At 38.0% G+C, this 22,292-nt stretch overlaps 1 protein-coding gene across 2 annotated transcripts; it reads right to left on the reverse strand.

The window, feature by feature from the left end:
• Nucleotides 1-271: 271 nt before the first annotated feature.
• Nucleotides 272-21,812, reverse strand: MSL3 (MSL complex subunit 3). Of its 2 annotated transcripts, XM_069874736.1 has the most exons (13): nt 21,680-21,812; nt 18,878-18,960; nt 18,211-18,306; nt 17,541-17,641; nt 16,542-16,633; nt 15,613-15,735; nt 14,985-15,145; nt 13,376-13,534; nt 12,665-12,927; nt 12,191-12,300; nt 11,905-12,004; nt 11,372-11,456; nt 272-1,352 (listed from the first exon to the last, which is right to left on the reverse strand). In XM_069874736.1, exons 1-13 carry the CDS (start codon nt 21,776-21,778, stop codon nt 1,253-1,255), a joined length of 1,572 nt encoding a protein of 523 aa, XP_069730837.1. In that variant the 5' UTR covers nt 21,779-21,812; the 3' UTR covers nt 272-1,252. The 2 variants fall into 2 exon arrangements, with proteins under 2 accessions (XP_069730837.1, XP_069730845.1); XM_069874744.1 differs by lacking the exons at nt 18,211-18,306; nt 18,878-18,960; nt 21,680-21,812 and adding an exon at nt 17,822-18,181.
• Between the last annotated feature and the right edge of the window lie 480 nt (nt 21,813-22,292).

Below are 22,292 nucleotides of genomic sequence, written 5' to 3' on the forward strand. Positions count from 1 at the left end.
CTAACTACAAGTTTCTGCAACCTGGGAGGAATATGTTCAGTTTTGTACTACAGGTTCCAATTGAAGTTTTCTGAACTACGAAGTGACTAATGTAGTTGTCTACAAGCCTCGAGTCTTATTTTCTCCCAGTGCTTTTAAAATCCATGTCTGCCTTGAAATAGCAGTGGATTCTGGAGGCCAGAGTTCTATGTCATGGAAGATGTTTTGATGGCAATGAAGACAAGAATTATATTTCAATTACTTCCTACCGAACGTGTTGTAAGATTTCTGGGAACTCTATTCTTAGTCACTGAATTCCTATTTCCCAAGCTAAAGTGTTTAAAACTGTCAAAAGAGACAACCTTCAAGTCTGTAGAAAATTCAGTGATACAGAAAGGGCTTCTCTCCCTATGTTGTCAATGCTCCTAACTCTCCTTATATGCACACTCAGCAATCCCAAAAAATATTCATCACGCACAAACAAGACATTTCAGACAGTCGAAATCACACATTTACACAGCAGTTGCCGTGAACTTTATTAACACAAGAAGTGTTTGCCAGTAAAACTGCCATTACTTTGTTGACTTCTGATACTTGTGGAAAATCAGTTCTTTCATCATGGCTTTGGAAAACATCTACTGCCAGGTAAATGCTGAATCGCTGTCAACGTATGCTTTCCTCAGAACTCTGACAACCTTACACCTTTGCAAAATGCAAAGTAAGCAAACACATTTCAATCAAGCAACAAAGTCATTCTTGAGGCAGATGTCATGCTGGCCAAACAGCAAAAAGCCCTCTACATGACAGTTCCACAAACTGAACTGCAATTTGTGAGGAAAAAAATCCATAAGATACCAGTTATGCATTCTCTTCACATAACGGTGTAGTCAAGTCTTACTTCTCAGGCTGAAGAGATTGAGCTAAAATGAAACACAGTATGATGATCTATCTCCATGAAAATGTCCTGTTGCTAATGCATCTGCTTTTGCTTCCTTTCCTGTTTAACAGTCTTACGCAGTCCTATGCATTAGAAGTCAGAACAAGGATTCTTCATTCATCTGGAGTCAGAGTTATATTCAGTCCTCTAAGAAACTCAAAGCAGTCTATATGCATATCTGAAAAGAAGTTCTCCATTCCTAAGTAGTCCAACCATTTTTCTCTTTCTTCAACTCCAGAAGTTGTTTTAATTCCTTCATCTTCACCTTGTAGCCAAGTGGCAAAAACAGCATTGTCATGGGCTACATTCAGCAGGATTTAATCTTTATTAAAAGCTTCAGTAGATTGCCCGAGGATTTTTAGTACTGTAGTAGGCTTCACATGCAGCTACGTAAGCAGATTCTGGGAAGAAATCATCATGGTATTCTGCTAAAAACCTGAGAAGAAAGCACACCAAAAAAAGAACAGAACATGAAACATTTAAGAGAAAAGCTATTTTCAAATTAATTTTTAAATTCAGCAAAACCACAGTCTGGAAATTAAGAATTATTACACTGAATTTTGGAATACAAAAGGCTTGCCCTATTTTGACAAGTTTTACTAGCGAGAAACAGCCTTCCCCTACCATTCTCAAATCCAAACAGCATCAAAAATATCTGCTCAAGAACAATAAAAAAAAAAATGCCCAATCAAAAAGTTGAAGCTACACTCTGAAAAGAATGCAAAGAACTACCATAGAAGAAAAAAAAGCAAAGAGATCTTTCTGCAACTTCTGATAGTCCCCTGCTCAGCATACCATTTTCATTTATGTCAAAACCAGGATCTTCAGTCATCACTATGTCAGTATCTTATACAAACGTCCAGTTACCATTGAGACAAACGCTATCTTTTAACCTAAGTAAAGGTGATTTGTTCTTTCATGTGCCTTTGTATTTAGGGTCTCCACCCCTCAAGAGTATTCAATTTAAATATGACTTTCAAAGACAAACATGCATACTTTGCAAATCCAATTCCCTAATTTCAGACTTCTGCAAACTGGTCTTCAAATTTTATTCAAACAGCCAAGTACCAAATATTTCATCATGTCTTCTTGAGGTGCTCAGCGACATGGTTTAGGGGCAGATAGGAATGGTCGGACTCAATCATCCAAGAGGTCTTTTCCAACCTGGCGACACTATGATTCCTGCTCTGCTTCTTTGGTTTAGGCCTGAAAATGAAAATTAGCAGTACTGCCAGTAACACCAGTGGCAATCAACTAAAATGACTGTAAGCTCTCTGCCCTTTCATTTGTTTACAAAGATACTGGGTATAGAAATGCGGGCAAACGGGCAAAATGGTTTTAAACCCTGAAGTACATGATTAAGTTGTACTTCAGAAAAACACATTCAAAAAATACCTGGATATTAAACATCAGCATCAATAAAGATGGCAAAATGTTGGCTAAAGGTTCTCTGTATGAGTTAGAGTAGGAAGCAATGGAATAAACAGGAAACAATGTCATTTGCAGAATCCAGTTTCTCTCAAGAGCCACTGGTTAGGGAGATGACCTCACTGTTGGAAGCTAAAAATATTTCTAAATGCAGCAAGTCCAAATAATAATAAAAAAACCATACAGGTGAATGCAATTAAAACCATAGTGTTTCTCCAATCTCACTCACAGCTACACTGCCTGAACTAGGTTTGTCTTCTGATCTTAAGAAAGCCCAAGCAAAGAATACTGACAAGATCTCTACATATGGCAATCTAAATTTAATCAGGAATACATTTAATTGCTTAGAGCTTATACAGAAAGGTTACAGCAAAAAAAACACAAGTAAATGAAAAAAGATTGATTTTTCCCCACATACAATCCTTGTACTTAAATGTTGGCAAAGAAGCGCTGAAGTGGATGAATAACCAGTTAGGTCCTACCAATTCAGGGGAAACCAGTGACAAATACAAACTTTTTCAGAAGAAATCAATCCTTCAGTGTCATCATTTTACTTGGAAGACACTTTGTCAACTTCCTCTGTACTTGCTTATTTGGTAAGAATTCTTTAATTAACGGTATAGAGGGACCTAAAGTGGTGTCTGACAAATGTTTCAGGTTTACAACATGCAACTGAGCACACTGGACAACCAATATACTTCCAGGAGATCAAACAGCAGCTTGTTTTTAAACACTCCCTCAAGGAAATGAGTAGAAAAGGCTCCGTTACATGACCTGTGACAATGTCTAATCAGGCATGTAATTTCTGGCAATATTAAGCTGGGACAAGTACTGCTAAAAGGGAGAAAAATTTCTTATTTAAAGCAAGGATCCAACGGGGTCTGCCACAAACTGACACTACATAAGCTACCATAATAAATGTGTAAGAGCTAAGTAAATTCAAAGCTCCACAGCCCTCATTCACACAATCCTAAGTGCATTAGACACTTCATGAATACTTACAAACAAAAAGTATAGTAAATATGCTAGTTTCTCATCGGGTCCAACAGCAGCTTCCATTTGTATTAAACAGCACAAAGCAAAAAAAGATAATTAAAGTTGAGAAATCATTTAAAAATCCCCGTTTTGTTAAATAAAAAAAAGTTTTTAACATTACAGTATGTTAGAGCTGCATTATATCAATTTTCTATTCATTGAAACAAAGGCATTTAAATAGATGAAAAAAAGTTTTACTCTTTTCTGGAACTAAAAAAAATAGGGCAAATCTAAATTAAAGCTATCAATGCTTGATTAATACAATGTTTGAGCCACATGACTTAGTGATTTACTAGCCCTTGTCATTAAAACCATTCACCACCTACTTTTCTAGGCTAAGTAGGCCGTAAATTGTTATAATACTTCATAAAATGCTTTTTCCATAAGACATAGACACCCCTTAGAAAATAACCCAAAGAAACAAAACCAACACACAAATAAATCCTCCCAATCTTCACTGAAACATCTCACTCACTTGCAGTACAGACACACCTTGCTCTAGAAAAACCACTACAAAAGAATACTGAAATTATAACCGAGAAGCCAATAAAATACCCAAGTCATCAACTCTTATGGCCTCTGACCGAAGTTAGCTATAAATCACTTTCTGGGATACACGGGGTTGGTATGGAGTGAGTGTGGTAAGGCCTAAAACTTAACAGGCTACTTTTTAACATACTTAGATTGCACAAAATTACAATGAGTCACAAATGGAATTTAATTAATAACTGCTCATTAACACAAGGTAACCTCAAGAGATAAACAGTGAGGACAAACTACAGGGGTCAATCAAATTCTTAGTGTCATTGGCTATCATTCCATAAAACAGTATGAAGTGCTGGATCACACGAGACAGTATGTTTTAAAAACACATCAAGAAAACAAAAAAACTTGTACAGGACATTGGGTGGCTGACAGTTCCCAAAATTTTAAGGACAAGTAATGGGAAACAGGTCCATTTTCTCTCATTCTCCTGATTTTTGCTTAAGATAATCAGTCATAAATACCAGTTTGATGCAAGCTGAAGTGACAGCTGGTAAAGATGAGAAATTGTACCATGCTTGTGGTACAGATAAAACTCCAAAAAAAACCAAAAAACAAAAAACAAAGCCACAAGTAGAACGCACACAGTCAAATGTAGATCTCTCAGTTCTTACAGTAAGAGCTGTGAAAAACAAAATACTTCAAACCTAGCACACAAATTTCTTTCTGCAGAGAAGCAGGAGGTAACAGGGAAAAGAACACAAGGTCAGCTTCTGTCCCAGTCCCTTGTGTATCTATATACAAAGAGCAGTGGCCCTTCTAAAGTGGTTTTCAATTCAAATTACATCACAGTGCAGAAAGCTGACACAGAAATACTGGGAGTCTGATAAGACTCTTAGCTACTGGTTATTTCACTAATGCTTTGCTCTTGAAAAAGCTGAAATAGCACAAAGATCAATTTCACCGGCACCTGCAAGCCATGAGCCAAGATTTGAAAAGAGAGAACTATACTTAGCAAGCTGAGCCAATATTCAGCTATGGATTAGAAAGCACACCGCTATTTGGTTATTCAGAAATTGCTTCATTGGTTTTAACTTACAAATCTGATACTCGCTCACCTGTTGCATTGCCTTTTTCATCTTTATAATTTTTATAATTTTTATAGTTCATATGCATACACTTACACAGTGAAATTGCTTACGAGTAACTGAGTTTTAAGATGCACAGTCCACACAGACATCTTGATATAAGACTGCACATCCACAAAATGAATACTTATGCTTTATACTCCTGTGCAGAACAAACGTAACAGGGCACAATGCAGCTATTTCCCTCTCTGCCACAGGTTCCTAGAAGAGCAACACTTCAGAAAGAACTAAAGGGGATGGAGAAAAGGGAAAGAGAGACATGGGCAACCTAGGTTGAAGAATTCCCATGTTTTGGTCTTCAAGTGTAGCAGTTCATCAACAAGCTTACATCAGGTGACTTCAAACAATAGCCCTACAAATATACTACCATATGGCTAAGAGCTGCGCAAGCAGATCTACTAAAAAGAGGCACGGAACTATCGCTATCCACATTAAAAGGCCACTTGACGTACAAATGTCAAGAACGTTTCCTGGTCATCGAACTAATATGAACTTTAAGAGTATTATTTGGTAGTGAAAACATCCTTGTCTTGGAAGCGCCAACAAAACCTACTGCCCGAACAGTCTCTGCATGAAGCGAAACATTCTCCTAAAGAACAGCTACCATCACATGAATAAACTCAGAGTTAGCCTGAAAAGTATGAAAATTATGAAGGAAAAACTGTAATAGTTTTAAGCTCAACCTCAGCCATAAATATCTAAGAATACAGAGTTAAACAGAAAAGTTTCCAGGAAGGTGACTTTTACACACTTTGCTACAGCTCTGAGTTCTAGAAGGCAAGCAGATACCTTGATGAGACCAGTGGCCTGGGCTAGATGTTGTTTGAAATGCAATTGTAATAATCTATCTAAAGCAGTTTGCTTGAAGAGCATGATGGGTCCTAACTCTATAAGTGACCTCATCAAAAGAAATCTCATTTGCAGATTAAGAAGCTATCTCCTCTCCAAGACTAGTAGTCGTTCAGAATTTGAATGCTAAAAGGCTCAGTTTCATACAGAAACATGTGCCATCATCTGCCCTCCATCCCTTCCAACTGATAGGCATGTCACCATCTGGAATGTTGTTCAGGCCAAAAGCTCACCAACACTGGGGTTATGATGAACCCCAATGCAGTCAACAGAACAAGTCAAGTGAAAAGTTTCAGATGTTTATTTTGATATCCAGTATCTCAAGAACATGCCAAAGGAATGTCACTCATCAACATACAGAAACCAAGATCATCTTTCTTGGCCTTTAAAGGGCAAGTGCAGAGAACGCTGAAGATGTCAAGCTGCCAAGATAATATTTCAGGTAATCAGGCTCAGTGAGTGAAAATTAAAAGCAATAACTTTTAGCAGACCTTTTGGGAACAGTCCTACAAGAGCTCAATACAGGAGTCTTTTTGGTTGGTCTTGAGATCCACTTCTAGCAAGGCCAGCACAGATCCCAGAATCAATTTCTAGAGCTGCCTTCTAAAAAAGCTACCATAACACCTGGAATATTTTGGGCAACCTCTCACTTCAGATGCATGATCCAAACCTCTGCTATTATGATTAGCAATATGCTCTTCATGCTAATACTCAAGCACCTGATGATTTGTTAAGCAGAAGGAAGAGAAGCAAGCCACACAGCACTCCTTCAGAAAGTCTTTTCGGCAAAGCCATCAAACCCTAGTCAAGAACAACAAGCACATAAAAGCAGATTCTATAGACCTGACTCCAAAAGACTACTGAAAATAAGAACCTGTACAGTACCAGCTACTCACTGACCAAGAAGCTTTCAACAAAAAGGTGTCAAAAGTTTGAGAGGACCCAAAATGGCAGTTACCTTTTTGCCCATTTAATTAATACAGTGAAGCTCAAACACAAAAGTAATAATCCCCAAAAATAAGGCACGTACATTCACTGCACAAGTTGGATTCCTTAATTTCAAAGCATTTCACAACTCAAAGTTCCTTTACCTTTCTGTGCCTCTAAACCCACACCTCTCCAGTGACAACTCAGATTTTCTCACATTTAGGTTCCAATTCCATAGAGTTTTCTAGTATGTCATAATTGCTACACTGTATAGGTACTTTTTGTCAAGTAACTGGTTAATCTCAAAACTGAGAGACAAATAGAAAAGCCCAAATCAACATAAGAAACAGTAGCAGACTTACATACTTAGTGATCTTTCAAAATGTGATATTTAATCAGTTGCTATCTTTAAAACTTTATTAAGACACAATGAGCAGGAATTCAGTCACAAGCCACTTCAACTAAATAAAGACATTTTCTACTCCACTCACCATGTGGAAGGCTTTGGTTTTTTATTCTCAGGCCACTAATAACCTGTCATTAACTGCACATTAGCACACACTAGTGGTCATAATTCACCACTGCAATTGCATAGAATAGAATTACTACATTAAAACTTTTTTGTGCCATCAAAACCAGAGATCTGTTTCTTAAGGTTACTTCAAACAACTTGTCACCTTTCTGTTGAAACATTTTATTATCACACCTCTCTAATTTGGTTATATTCTGATTTGGCTTCCTTCTCAAAAAGGATCCAACAGTATTTTAATACTTTTCTGCCCACGGGATAGTGGCACAATAGATACAAGCAGGATGTAAAACATTAGGAAAAAAGAGATTTAAAATGAAGCAGACAAATTATAGGATATACTGAGTTAGAAGTACCACTGGGTTTTTAACAAAACCAAGGTCTTTAAGAATGTAGTTTTCCATAACCTGAAATATTACCTATTGGTCTAATCTGGAAAAGTGTATTAGAAGTTTTAGAAGCATTATTTTCAAAACATTCCATTACTTAATCATTCTTCTGTATTTCACGAAAGTCAACATACCCACAGCTTTCTGGAGTGTTGTACCATTTTGTTTTGCTTTTTTTTTCCTAAAATTCAAACTAAATTGACTGAAATGAACTCAGTGATGATGGGTCTTGCTATTCTAGAAACAGACCTGTTATATTCTCCTAATTTTTAAGTATGTTGTAGTGGTTAGACTGAAAAGTGACCTCTGTGATCCCAAAATGGTTTTCCAAGTCAAGGCTGTGTGCAAATTAAAGGAAATGGCAGAATGAAAACTGGCACCCTCTTGCCTGTTATTTCTCATCACTTAAGCAGCCTCTGGAAGCATGCGAGGCATCTCACAATACAGACAAGACATAAAACACAGCACATACAGCATTTTATTAAAAACACAGCTTTGTTAAGAGGCAAAACATGCCTATTAATAGGCATGAAGACTTAATCAGGGGTCCTTTCCTAGTCAGTAGGCACTAGTTGCTGTGTTGGTTTCCGCTGCTTGCTCCTGAAGACTAAACTCAAACTGTAAGTGAAATTCAGTGAAACCAACTGGCAAGTTTGCCACTAATGTCCATTTCAGCCTGTTATTCTTCTGCAAGTATTATGAATTATTTCAGAGCTAAATAATCTGAAGAGAAGCCAGAGTTCTGAATCTAATGAGAAACTGTCTTAACTTCTGCAAATTCTATAATTGACAAATTAACTTTCATCTTCTCCATGAAGAAATTCTCATTATGCACACTCTTAGAAAGCTGCACTAAGCACAAAGGGTACAGCTTCTTCTTAATACAAGACTCAAAGATATATTTCATACACCCCTTAAAAATACACGTTGTCTGGGAAACTGAGATCGATCTTGTCTAGCAGCAATCTGAGGGCATGACTGGAAAATATTAACCAGGAAGCATCTCAAACTGAATTTAATGCATCTATCAAGTACTGAATAAACTCAATAAAACAAGCTTCTAGACAAAGTGTGATATTAAATAACTCTCAGTTTCTCAGCTCACAAGAGATTAATAGTATAAAAGTTTCATTTAATTGTAAATTTTAGCCATAAAACAATAAAATAAAACTAAATCAACATCTAGGCCCAAACTAAACGTTGTGTAGCACATGAAAGTTTATTTAAAAATACATAATCTACTTATGCTTGGACTACACTACCTAGAATTCAAAGAAGATTCACAAACAACTGTATTAATACAAGCAGACAACTTCAATCCCTTGTATCCTTTTAGAAAAACAACGGAAGAAGAAAGTACTTTAGCTTGTTACTCAAGAGTGATTCGCTAAAAGAAATCAAGCAGTCATAAGGAGACTGGCTGCTGTCATCTAATGCATACAGACTGTGTAGGATAATTCTTATCCTTCAAAAGGTAAGCCAAGCCAGAACAGAAATGACAGAAAATACTTCTAATAAGGATCCACTAATCCTTCATTCCCCAAAAAGGAAAATACAGAATGTGAAAATTGAAGAACCAGTACCAGACATCACCTCAACCTTTCTCTTGCGATGTGAAACAGATAATGCAGCAGTGTGTCTGTGATAAAAATCAAGCTGGCACAAGTTTTTAAAAAACACAGTTGTGCAACTACTTTGAATGAGATATGGGACTACAAAAGAAACACCCAAATAAAAATGTCCTGAAGACCCAGGAATAAGTATTGGAAAAAAAAAAATCTAATAATTTACATTGGCTTCTGTTACCTTTTTGAATACACAGTAACATCTCTGTTAACGAAACTAGTTAAGGAAGAATATTTATGACAAAGCCATCCATGATCAAATGCTCCCTACAGCAGTAACTAACTTAAAAGATTTTTTGAAGAAGGTTCTCAACTTGACCAGTTCTGACAAAACCACAGAAATCACTTTGGCATTAAAAAGAAACCTTGAGAACAGCATTAGTAAAACACACATGATACTGAGCTAGAACACATAGCCCTCCCATATTTTCTTGTACCAGATCTGTGATATCCACACTATGCTTGCCTTGGGAAACTCATTTTGGTTTAGTTGCATTCTGGTCTTGAGGACTGAACGCCCCCTAGTACTGGAGCACACTTCTGGTTAAGTGCTTTCCAAAAGGAATCCAGCTTGTGTACTCAGAGCACTCTGCAACGCAAAGCATGGTAAGCGGGAACTACCAAGAGATTTGCTTCAAAAGCACAGTTCTATCTAACCTAAAAATGCTGATGTGGAAATAGCTTCTGCCTCTTTTTTAATTTCTATTTATAGATGACTACACATTTCAACAAGATGGTCAGATGGAAAAATAAGAAACATATGAATACTAACACTACAACTTCCAGTTTAATCACCTCCCTACTGGTATGGATGGTGAGAGGCAGGTTTCTTCTTTCCCTCTATTCCACTCTACCACAGTTCATCCATAGAACAGATATAAAAATTATGGATTTAAAATGCTAAAGAGTAGAGACCTGCTCTGACCAACACAGAAGAATCTGAATAGGCAAATGTCTGATAAAAACTGATTTGATCCATTGTGAGATAAGCACCCTAAATGATATTCACACCAAGCAAAGATAGGTTTCCAATAATAAGTGCTAATACTGTTCTGTCCAACTTAAAGGTATTTTGAATACTAATAAGGACCTGAACAAAATATAGATATAAAAAGGAATAAGTAAAATCTAAAAGTTAAATGCCTCAAGAGAAAAATTTTCTATCTAGGAATGAGATACCCTTTATTCTCAATAAACAACTGAAGTGAAAGTGTTTTAAATCTTTCACCTCCCTGATCTCTAACAGGACTTTTGATACGCTAGCACCACGTTATGTTACTTTTCAGTAGGGGGTTACTTAAGACTCTTAGATCAAAATTAATTTAGGAGTTCCACATTTGTTCCACATGTTTACTATGTACAGCACTTTCCTACAGAAGTTTTGGTTGGCAAATTTACTTTTTATTTGTTATTGATGCTGCACTACAATGTCATGCAGAGATTTTAACTACAGCGCTTGAAAAGACAAGGAGATCATGGTGCAGGAATGACCATACTGACTCCAGCCATGGAGCCACCATAGTCAGAAAGAGTTTGGGTTCCTCTACAAGCCACTACACTGCACAAAGAAACCTTTCTGTTTAAAGATCCATTAGGGCAGACTTTTCTTTAAAAATAAACCTACTATAACTAAAAAAATGTTCCATACCACAGGTTTCTCCCACTGCTAATATCAATGCAACATCAAAACTCTCAGATTATGCTCTCAAAAAATAACAATCTAGAGTTTCTATTTCTTCATAAAACATGCTTCTTAACCAAGTCAGACTTGTCATTCTATACTTACCAGCACATAAACTTCTATACTTTGTTCTCTAGCACTCTGTTAATCAAAGCTAAGTAGAGTTCAGGTTCCCTTCAATTTTAATAACAGAATCAAAAATCTTGCATTAATCTATTCAAATTGTTATTATTAAAATCTTATATTAATTTTGTCACGTTCTTGTAGTTATAGAAAGTTAATATCCTATTTAAAAAACCCTTTGTCATTCCAGGACACTCTAACAATGCAAAAACTGGTATGATACATTGCGCCACATTACCTCAGAAACATTTCGAAGTGTTTTACTAAAGCCTTTAGGTTTTTATCAGAAAAGGACATCTTCCCCAGTATTTCTGGCAGCTTTACTGTAAATAAGAGAAACAATAAACATTGTAAACACACCTATTCCTTTAAACGCAATTCCAGTTACTTTTATCCACTATACAGAAAAGAATAATATAAAATTTCGTATCCCTGCAGCCTCCTCTTTTCTTTGCAAGTTACATGACCTTTCAAAACCTTACTAAAAAGAAACATGCTGAGAAAGTGGATGCTGCTTGCTTTAATGTTTGTAGTGTACTGGAAGTAATGCTTTTTTACTCTTGTTAAATGAAGGCTTACAGAGCCAGTAAGAGGTAAGCAAGTTTATGAGCAGTCTAACAGTTTTAAACATGTTAAGGTGTAGACTTCTCCAAGAATAAAACTCAATGTGATAAAACAAACAGAACCATGGATACGGTCACTGAGAGGAAAAAAACACAAACCACCAAATAAAGCAATTTTGATTCAGCATGCTGTTTTACATCTGTTTACCAAATAATCGTAGCAAATGTTGAGATCCATAGATATATGAGGGAGGTGGTGGTTGATCACTTGGTGGATAATTGTCTGGCATCAATTTCCAGGACAAAACCTGAACATAAGACATGAAAACATAGGTTGTAAAATCTTCACAGCACTGTAATTAAGTCTGTGCACAAATTCAAAATCAAAGATGAAATAAGTACTATAAACAAACCCTTCCCTTACATAGTCCTACTGTGAGGTCAACAGAACCTTTAATCATTGAACCTAAGACAGTAACAGAAAAGTCCATTACCTCATTCAGTTCATTGTTTCTTCTACCTTCAAAGCCAGTAAAAACTGCACTCCCCTCTTTGCTAGGAGTTAAAGTTATGGGTGAAGATGATCCACTATGGACTGGGGTTTCTTCAAAAGGAAAAACAAAATAAAAGAAAGTAGAAATAAATTTTATTATCCATTTTGTGGAGCTATAAGCCATTAAACACAAATAGAACCTGTCACTAAAATGCGTAGTCTTAAATACTGGAATTCAATAAATGCTATCCTCAAGCAGGCCCAGAGAAAAGCAGCTCTTTGAATTTGCTTGAGAAATCCAGTACCAAAGTATTGAAACTACTACTTTGCATTTCAGTCCTTGGTATAAGCTTCGGAGATAAATAATTAATACAAAAACTAATGAATTCCTACTTCAATCATTCAGTTCACAGTCCAGATGATATTAAGAACGAAGAAACCTTAAAATCACATTCTGAGCAAGAGTAAAACCTACTTTTTTCCAGGTGCAAGAAGAGCTTTGGCATAGAAGCTGGGGTCTCAAGATGCCGTCGTTTAGGTTGTGGGGAAGCACTGCTTTCCGACAACCTGTCACAGTTAGAGCTATGGCGTGTAGAACGTCTCAGCGACTGCAGAATTTCAGGTTCGGCTTTTCGTCTTTTTGGCGTGGCTGGCTCCCCTGTTGCAGGCTGGCTGTCAGTTGACTGAGGTGTTGGTGGATTCAACAGAGGAGGACTTGGGGAAAGCTCCTCTTGATTTCTAGGGGGAAAAATACCCAGCATAACAGAAGTGAAGAGATCAGGGCTCTGCCCCCAGAAACATCCTTCTAGTTTCACAGATATTGTTAAATACCTAAAAACTATCAAAGTGATGAGGCCTTCTTTTAAATACGATTTTCAGGAAGCTATTTATTTTCAAATTTAGAAGTTAATGAACACATCTACATTTCAATGTAAAAATTTCCCCCCGCCATAAAGGCGCAGCATAACTATACCTCATCAGCATGAACTCCTTTGGAAGGTAACCAGACAAAAAACTCAAAACCCAAATTCTGAATTTAGGCAAGCAATTCACAGAAGAGTTCAACACTTTATCAAGACAATTTCAGTCAAAGTCTGAGTAGTCATTCTATTCTGAACACATAAGAACATTCTATTATATTTTCCTCAGCCTATAAGCAGAATTAGACTCTTCATACTGAACCTACCTGTTAGTATTTGTCAAGTTTTCTTTGATGGGAAGAAAGAATTTTGATGAAGTCACCTTCTTGAATTGAGCTTGTTCATAAGGATAGAGCAAAATCAATGGAAGTGTGAAGTCAAAGGTTATTCTGAGCCCATCCACCATCTCTTTACATAGCTCAACACTGGAGAAAAAAAATCAAGAATTTCAAAGCCGCATGTCAAATATTTCAGTGTAGTTGTGGGAAATTCCCTTTTAATACAGATCATTAACATCTTAACTACAATATGCTGACTTCTTCACTAAATAATGATGAGTTATTAAAAGTATACTGAAAGACAGCGATTGCTGTTGGTAACTTCAGGCAAATGAATTTTAAAAGTCTGCTTAGTAAAGTCAAACAAAAAAGCAGAATCATTCTGTTGTATTACGATTTACTGGATTAATAAAATCTACTTTACAGTAAATAAAGATACTTGGCTTTTCATATAACCATTTTGTTTTTCCAAGTTTACTAGGCTCAAAATAAGATGCACCTGCCAGAAAATTAAATACTGAATCGACTGAATCTCTGTCTAAAAGGCATGTGCAGAATTTGATTTATAGCTGCTAAGATGCAATTAAGGCTGTGCTTAAGAGATATTCAACAAAACCAGATACATTTGCATTGCAGATCGGTTTCCAGTGGCCTGTTCCTGGTAACCAAAGCACTACATTCAGAGGCTAGTAGGAATTTCAGTTCTGGGTTTCTGTAAAAGACTCACCGTACTAGGTGGTGAACCAAGAACGCCAAGTCCAGGCTATCTACAACACCTCTCACTTCTATTACGGTATTCATCTCTGGACTAAGATACTCACATACACCAAAATATGGCAACGAAGAGCATAATTATGCACCACTGAAGCAGAACATGGCAAAAGTCAAGATTTCTTTTTTAAAGCACAAGATTTCATCCCAATGTAGACTTAAAGAAGCGGTCTCATCTAATACCAAAAATCTTTAAGATAACAGGGTGGGGGGAACCCCATTACACTGCAAACAGAGGCTTATCACACTGCATATGTAGCATGGTAGAAAAATACATAGCTCAGCTGAGAAAACAGCAGCTAAGACACAATCCGTCTTAATAAACAGAATTGGTGATACTACATTCAGTGTTTCCCTACCTATGGGCTCTAGGGATTGGTGGGACGTCAATTAAAAAAAATAAAAATTAACCATACTTGGAGTTATACATGGGTGTTTGCACAAAATTTTTATCCTTTATAAAATCTGAACCTGTTCAGTTTTATTTAAGCAGGGAATTCTCATATCAAATACTCTCTCAGTGCTCAAAAATTTCTTTACGTACACAACAGCAACACATTCTTCCAAAATGAGTCACAATATTCACAAAACTTGCATGATAAAAGGGGACATCGATGCTTCTGCATAATGCCTTTTCAGATTAAAGGGACTCTCACTGATAAAGAGATTGTCACTGTTACTGTACTCTACAGTATCTGTCAAACATTTTAAGCCCCATAAACAGACATATATCATAGTATAAGCTCAGAAGTGAACAGCCTTGAAACAGAACACAATGCGAGGTGATTCTTCTTGTGACAATAGTGCTGCACTAAAGATTACTTACTTTTTCTCTGGTGGCACATAATGAAGATTCATATTAGCATGTGGAGTCATCTGATGGTGACGAGATCTTTCATTAGCTGAAAAAGCAGCATTTATAGCAAAATGTTTCACATATGACTCCAGGATGGTTATTATATTTGTTTGACAAGGAAGCTTTACTAGCTGAAAACAAAAAGTCAAATTAATGTCTTACAGAAACATTTAGTATGTACACCATGCTAAAAGAGATCTTGTAATGTACTGACTAGTCTAATAAGTTTCTATTGCATGAAGTCACTTCAGGAACAATTAATTTGTACCCTTAAACTGCATTTTTGATCTATCCCTTAAGAACATCTGGAGAAAAAATATGCTCGGGTTAACAAACTTAATTCATTTCCAGCTTTAAAAATCAATCTGAACTCTGAAACAGAATTGAGTACTGAAACGTTACATTCTTAAATATATTGACAACTCACTAATTTAGCTACAGAGAAGTCTGCTCCCTACACTCTTTTATCTTTCCTTATACTGTCTAAGCTCATCCTTGCAATCAAGTTAAAAAAAAAAAAACAGTTATATGCAAGAACTACTTTTGATGCACTCTCCTCCACCCCATGCATATATATTTCATAGCTTTTATGTCATACCCGTTTTCTTCTATTAATATAGTAACAATCTTCCTCAAGCTTCTTTTTCAAGACATCAGGAATTTCTATGCTTATTGCTCTTTCTTCCATGTCCCTTTTTGTGTGAGTGTCTTGTTCTTCTTTCTAGAATAGACCAGTGCAAGAAATAATACATGTTGTGCTTACAAATATTAATGAAAAAGAAGCTCTGTAGTCAGGATACAATATAACAATCAAGATTTGTCATGCAAAAATAAAATATATAAAGTATAGTAAACAGTTAAGTAGATAGTAGCCTTACTGTAAGCAATTTAACAATACGGCTTTGAAGTAACCTACAAATTCATTTTTTAAAACTTTTTTTCAGTTTGGCATTTGCTTAAGCATTTAACAAAATGAATGAACAAAAACTTGTTAGGTTTTGCTCTTTCAGATCACCCACATTCCATAGATTCCATAGACTTTCAGAACAACTGTTTACACCATGCTTTATTTTTGATAATGCAGAAAAAATACATGTTATTTTTCTTGAAGTCAGTCTTCTCTACTTTAATTTAAGACTGGACGTGACATGCCTGTTTCACAATAAAATAAAACAGCCAAAAAGATCCTGATGCTATTAGGATAGCAACTTGCAGAGACTAGTAAAATTTTTATAGCGGCCACAAATCTGGATAATCTAGTTTGCTACATTTTCTCCACCTAAACCCTATGAGTAGAAAGAGAGGAAAAGAAATGAATGTGTATTTTTGGATTAGTATCGAAAAATTCTACAAGCACAACATCTTTATAATTTTCAAAAACTCAACCACAGTTATGCACCAGGAGTAAATTGTTTTTAATTCCAACTCAGGAACCAGCTGTGACCAATATTTCACCTACTTCAATTTTTCCAGAGTTTCAAATACAGATGTTTAAATTTTATTAAGTTAAGGAGCTCATGAATATACCATTTCTGTCCTGTCTTCTATGTCACTTTCTTCGCTTTTTATTTCTTCATCTGTTCCTTCATCACTGTCATCAGAAGAAGAACTACTTATAGCTGTGTAAAAGAGATTTCACATATTTATCTCACATTATTGGTCTTACCCTCTTCAAGGTAAACAAAAAAACCCGCAAGAAACCACAACTAGCTTGTTATATTTAATGAGGGTGAATAAAATTCTAACTGAATTAAACACAAAAGCATTATTCACAGCACACTGTAAGCTTTTGAAATACGTAGTACAACAAGTATACAGGAAATATTCTTGCATTCTCTCTATCTGAAAACCACTGACTTCTAAAAACTCCCAAGATTTCTTAACACCCATAGATCTTTTCAATTTTTATTGGACTTCAGTTCTGAAGAGGGGATTAACACATTAATCATTCAATCAGAAGGTCTGGATCTGTGCTGTGACAGTTGCCAGAACATGAGTTAAGTGCCAGCTAGTGTTCCTGCCAGCCTCCAAGAGAAAAGAAAAACGCTACAAAATTAAAGAGCTGGCTTGAAAGTGAAATCAGCCAATCAGCTGACAAGAAATAGACCTTTATGCCAGGTAGACCAGGGGGAGGAAGTCTTATTGCCCCCTAAGATACAGGGGCCCTACGAAAGCAAGGAAAGCGTCTTGTTTTCTAGCAGCAGAAAAAGAAAATAGGAGAAAGAAGACATCAGTTAATACTATACTATACAATTCACCATTAAGCTCTGAAATTACTGATTAGAATACTGAAACAAAGCAATTCTAAGAAAAGCCTCTGGAACGCAAGAAGAAATGAGATAGCTGAATTTAATAGATGCTTAGCATGAAACAGTGCTCACTCTTCATATGATTACCTCTGTATATTTCAACTAGGACCATGATACTCTCGTGCCATTCTAACAGCAAGTTAGAGCATGCTCTGTACTCCTAGCTCAAAAAGTTAAAGGCATCATGATAGTTATCAAAGAATGAAAACAAACTCACAGTTTTCGCTACTTTCATCATTTTCTTCAGCAGGAAGGCTTTTTAATACAGAGTCAACACCAGGCAACCTGCAACGTCTCTTCTTTCTTCCCTTTCTTCTCCTACAGAACATAAAATGGTTCACTGAAATTTGGCTAGTATTATTTAATTTGTTTATCCTAGCTAATTACATTACATGCAAATGCACAGGAAACATATGTTTGAGTTATTTTCATTAATTAATGTTGAAATAATTTGGACAATACTTATTTGAGAGTGGATACCCTGATGTCTGTAATTACCTCATATTCTTGTTCTCAAGCAGATCCTCAAGCCATGGCCAACCAATATTAGATTACTGCCTTTGGCTGAAAAATACTTCAGGTTTTCCTAAGTTATTTTTCAAGTACATTTTTTTGGGAAGACGTAGATCCAATACACAGGTATTTTGCAGCAACAGTCAAGAATAACATGGTTATTAAGTGACAGTCATTCAGAGTGCTGTCTAACAATAATATTTAGGTATCTATCTTAGTATGAGAAGAGTACTCTCTAGAATGTACTGACTGTACTGAGTAGATATACCATCTACAGTGCAAGCTTAGAGGCCAAACTCACTGGCAGACACTTCGGTATCTCTGACACTGAAAATTAATCTCTCGTTCATTTTGAAGCTAAAAGGATTTCTTACATGCGAGCCACAGCCTTCCGTGCCAATTTACGCTGTAATCTGCGGTTTTCGTCTGTATCACGAAGAACATGATCTTCCGCTGCCCATCTATCCCAGCTAAGGATAGGTCAAAAAGAAAATTATTAACGGCTATGAACGTACGTCACTTACAATTACTGATTAATTAATATATACTATATCTGTGAAGCACTCTTTTTAACGTCCTTCAGAAGCAACATCCATATAACAAGGCTTGCATCCTTTCGTATTGAACATGGCTTCAGTTCATGTTGCTACCTAAAAACCTCTCAAACCTTTACTTAACATCTAACACTGTTTGTAGCATCAATGTAATCCACAGGTAGAGTTGAGGACTATACTCATGTAGTGGCCTTGATAACCAATCCAGGTCAAGATTTAGCAAACTATAGGCTCCTTTTATTAATGGAAACCTAGGACCCACAAGTATATGTCAAAGACAGGTATCTCAAAGTTTAAACTCATGTCTACCAAATGGATCCACTTTTGTAATTCATATTTATAAGTTTATGACACCAATGTGTCAACATGAGCAAGTACAGTAAATACATTCACAAACTTAAAAATATTCATGCAAACATTAAAGACGTTTGATATTTTGAACAATGCTTTTCTTTGCGGAACTGAAACCATGCATACAGGTTCTTACCTTCTGTTCCAACCGTTAAAATGGATCAGATATTCTGGAATCTTTCTGCCTTTCTCATCTTTTCCGACAATAATATCAACAATCTGAAACAAATATTGATTAGCATGTATTAAAAGCTTGGAGGAAAGTGAGCTTTCTGGTTTATAGGGAATTTATGCACAAAGAAAACAAAGCAATGTTTATTTATGGAAATGAAATATACCTATAATTTTGCCAGTGAATATTGATATAAGTAGATGATATGGATTACACTAAGTGGACAGAAAAACTAGCTTTTTTGAGCACTTTGAGAATTGTGGAGTACTAATCATCTTTGTCCTGTCCTCAAACATCCCATGCTTTCAAGACACAAAGGGAGATGCAAAACAGCGCAGTATCATATTGCAGATATGCAGACATCCATCTGGGCTACTAATATTTGCTCCTGTGTGCTATCTCTTCACGCCCTCAAAGCAGGAGATGAGTTCTATAAATATAAACCCCAGAAAGGCTACTCTTGAACAATGCTGAATCTTAGCCACAAAACATGAAAAGGCTTTGCGAATATCTGAGTCTTTGTTTTCTTCTTCTTTCACACATGTAAAAAGACCCAGTTTGAAAGGGCCTGCACCTCAAAACACATTTCAGGTGGATCATTAAGCAGCACATCGGGACTAGTAACAACAAAGGAATAGTTCTGCCTGCACTTAAATAGCTTTCCACAAGCCACACTCACCAGATACATTTAATAGTCAGGCTACAGTAATGTCTTCATTTGGGAACCCAGAATTTAAGAACTATACAAAACAGATCATACTTCACACAAGAGCTTATCATCTCCAAAGTGATACAAAAAGTAGTTGCTATTATAAAAACTGGAATATTTCGATTTAAGCTATAGCAAAGTTTCATCTAACTAATCGTATTTCTGAAAGTTAGACACTATGTCCCTCTAAAAGCATGTTTTCCTTCAAACAGTGTTCTTCCAGACACTGTTCATTCTTTGGAGATAACATCTTGTGTGAAGTAAGATCTGTGCTGAGCAGATGTCTCTGCTTCTGTAATCACCTCTGTCTGCAGTCTTTCCCTATCTCCAATGCAAGGTCAGACAGAGCTAGCTCCAAAGCTCCAAATTAGCAAAAGATCTGACAGTTGCAAAGTTCATAGTAACACTAAAATTGGTCCCTGGAAAGTAACAGAATATGCATAAGATTTCAGGGAAAATTTACGCATTTGCTTGAAAGTGGAATTCTGTCCCCAGCTCTTGTCTCACTGCACACGACTGACAGAGATCGCTCCCTCATGTTACCCAGGCCTGATAACAGATGCTTGCTCCCTAAGGCTCCAAAATGAGCCTTAAGAAGAGTTCATTTGCCAGCATTTCGAGTGTCTAAAGAATGAACACTGTCTGGAAAAAACACTGGAAAAAAAAACAACAAACATGATCATCGTGTGCATAGTACATGACTTTCCAAGGACTAATTTTAACATGGTTATGAACTTTCACAACAGTCAAATCTCTTGCTAATTTGGAGCCGGCTCCAGCTGTGCCTGACCTCGAGTTTGAGATAGGGAAAGACTCCAAACAGAGGTGATTACAGAATCACCTGCTCAGCACATGTCATACTTCACACAAGACGTAGTTACTATTACAAAAAGCGGAATATTTTGATTTACGCTAAAACAAAGTTTCATTTCCAGGATTTATTTTTAGAAAGTTCGACAAAATGTCACTCTGAGAGCACAGGGGTTTTTTTTCAGCATTTTTCCAGACAGTGTTCATTCATTGGAGGCAATAACACCTTGTGTTGCAGAGGGTTGATGGAGATTGCCCCCTCTTGTTACACAGGTCTCATAAAGGATGCTCGCTTTCTAAAACTCCAAAACCAGTCTTAGAGAGTTTATTTGCTGGCATTTTTGCAGAATCATAGACTCACTAGATAGGAAAAGATTCACAAGAACATCGAGTCCAGCCATTCCCATCTGCCCCTAAACCATGTCCCTGAACACTTTGTCTACCAGTCTTTTAAACACCTCCAGGGATGGTGACTCAACTCCCTGGGCAGCCTGTTCCAGTGCCCAATGACCCTTTCTGTGAAAAATTTCTTTCTGCTATCTAGTTTGAACCTCCCCTGGTGCAGCTGAAGGCCATTGCCCCTTGTCCTGTCCCCATCACTTGGGAGAAGAGGCCAGCACCCTCCTCTCTACAATCTCCTTTCAGGTAGTTGTAGAGAGCAATAAGGTCTCCCTCAGCCTCTTCTTCTCTAGGCTAAATAACCCCAGTTCCATCAGCTACTCCTCATAAGACTTGTTCTCCAGCCCGTTCACCAGCTCCATCGCTCTTCTCTGGACAAGCTCCAGAGCGTGGATGAAAAGAACAAAAAAGGGGAAAAAACAGCGGAAAAAAAAAAAAAACAAACAAACAAAAAAAAACCCAGAAAGCAAACCGACCACGCTATCAGAGGGACATTCTGTCTTAACTCGAGAAATGACAGGAGTTAGTGGGATGAGAGTCAAACCTAGACTAAATATAAACATTTCAGTTTCTGTATAGCAAGTCCTCCTTAGGCCGCGAGGGCAGAGGAGGGGGGGACACGCCCGGCGGCCCCAGGCGCCGCTTGGCTTTGTCTCCGGGCTCCCCAACCTCGGGCCCAGCGGAGCCGCCTCCCTCCCCCCTCTCTCCCCGGGAAGCGTTACCGGCGGCGGGCGGGCCTGGCGCTGACCCCGCCCCGCCGTGAGGGGTTGAGGGGGGGTGGGATGAAGGGGTGGGGGGAATAGGTGCGAAGGAAAGGAAAGGAAGGGAGGGAGGGAGCCGCGCGTCACCTTGGCATCATAGAGGACTTTGGCCTTGGTGGGGTCGGGCTCGAAGCAGAGAACTCTCTCCCCACGGTGGAACTTAAATTTCATTCCCCGCGAGGTCATTTGCTCATCATGGCGCAAACGGCGCGGAGCCCCGCCCCGCCCCGCCGACCGGGGAGGGGCCCGCGCCGGGACCGCCCGCTGGGCCGGTGCCTGCCCCCACCCCCCACCCCCTTCCCGGTGCCGCTCCCCGCCCTGCAGGGCACCGGGAAGGGGGTGGTGGGGGGCAGGCACCGGCACTGCCCTCCCGGGGAGCCGTGGGTGCCCCGTCCCTGGAGGTGTTCCAGGCCAGGCTGGATGGGGCCTTGGGCAGCCTGGGCTGGCGGGAGGTGTCCCGGCCCGTGGCAGCGGGGTGGAACTGGGTGGGCTTTAAGGTCTCTTCCAACTTCTGTGATTCTATGATCATCCGCTTCCAACACCCACCCGCCCCCCGGCCGTGGGCAGGGACACCTCCCGCCAGACCAGGCTGCTCAAGGCCCCATCCAGCCTGGCCTCGAACGCCTCCAGGGATGGGGCGAGAAGGCGGCCGCCTGCCCTGACTCAGGGGAGCCTGGGCTGGGGGACACAACAGTGCTTG

Source organism: Phaenicophaeus curvirostris, chromosome 1, assembly GCF_032191515.1.
Source record: "Phaenicophaeus curvirostris isolate KB17595 chromosome 1, BPBGC_Pcur_1.0, whole genome shotgun sequence".
NCBI classification, from domain to species: Eukaryota; Metazoa; Chordata; class Aves; order Cuculiformes; family Cuculidae; genus Phaenicophaeus; species Phaenicophaeus curvirostris.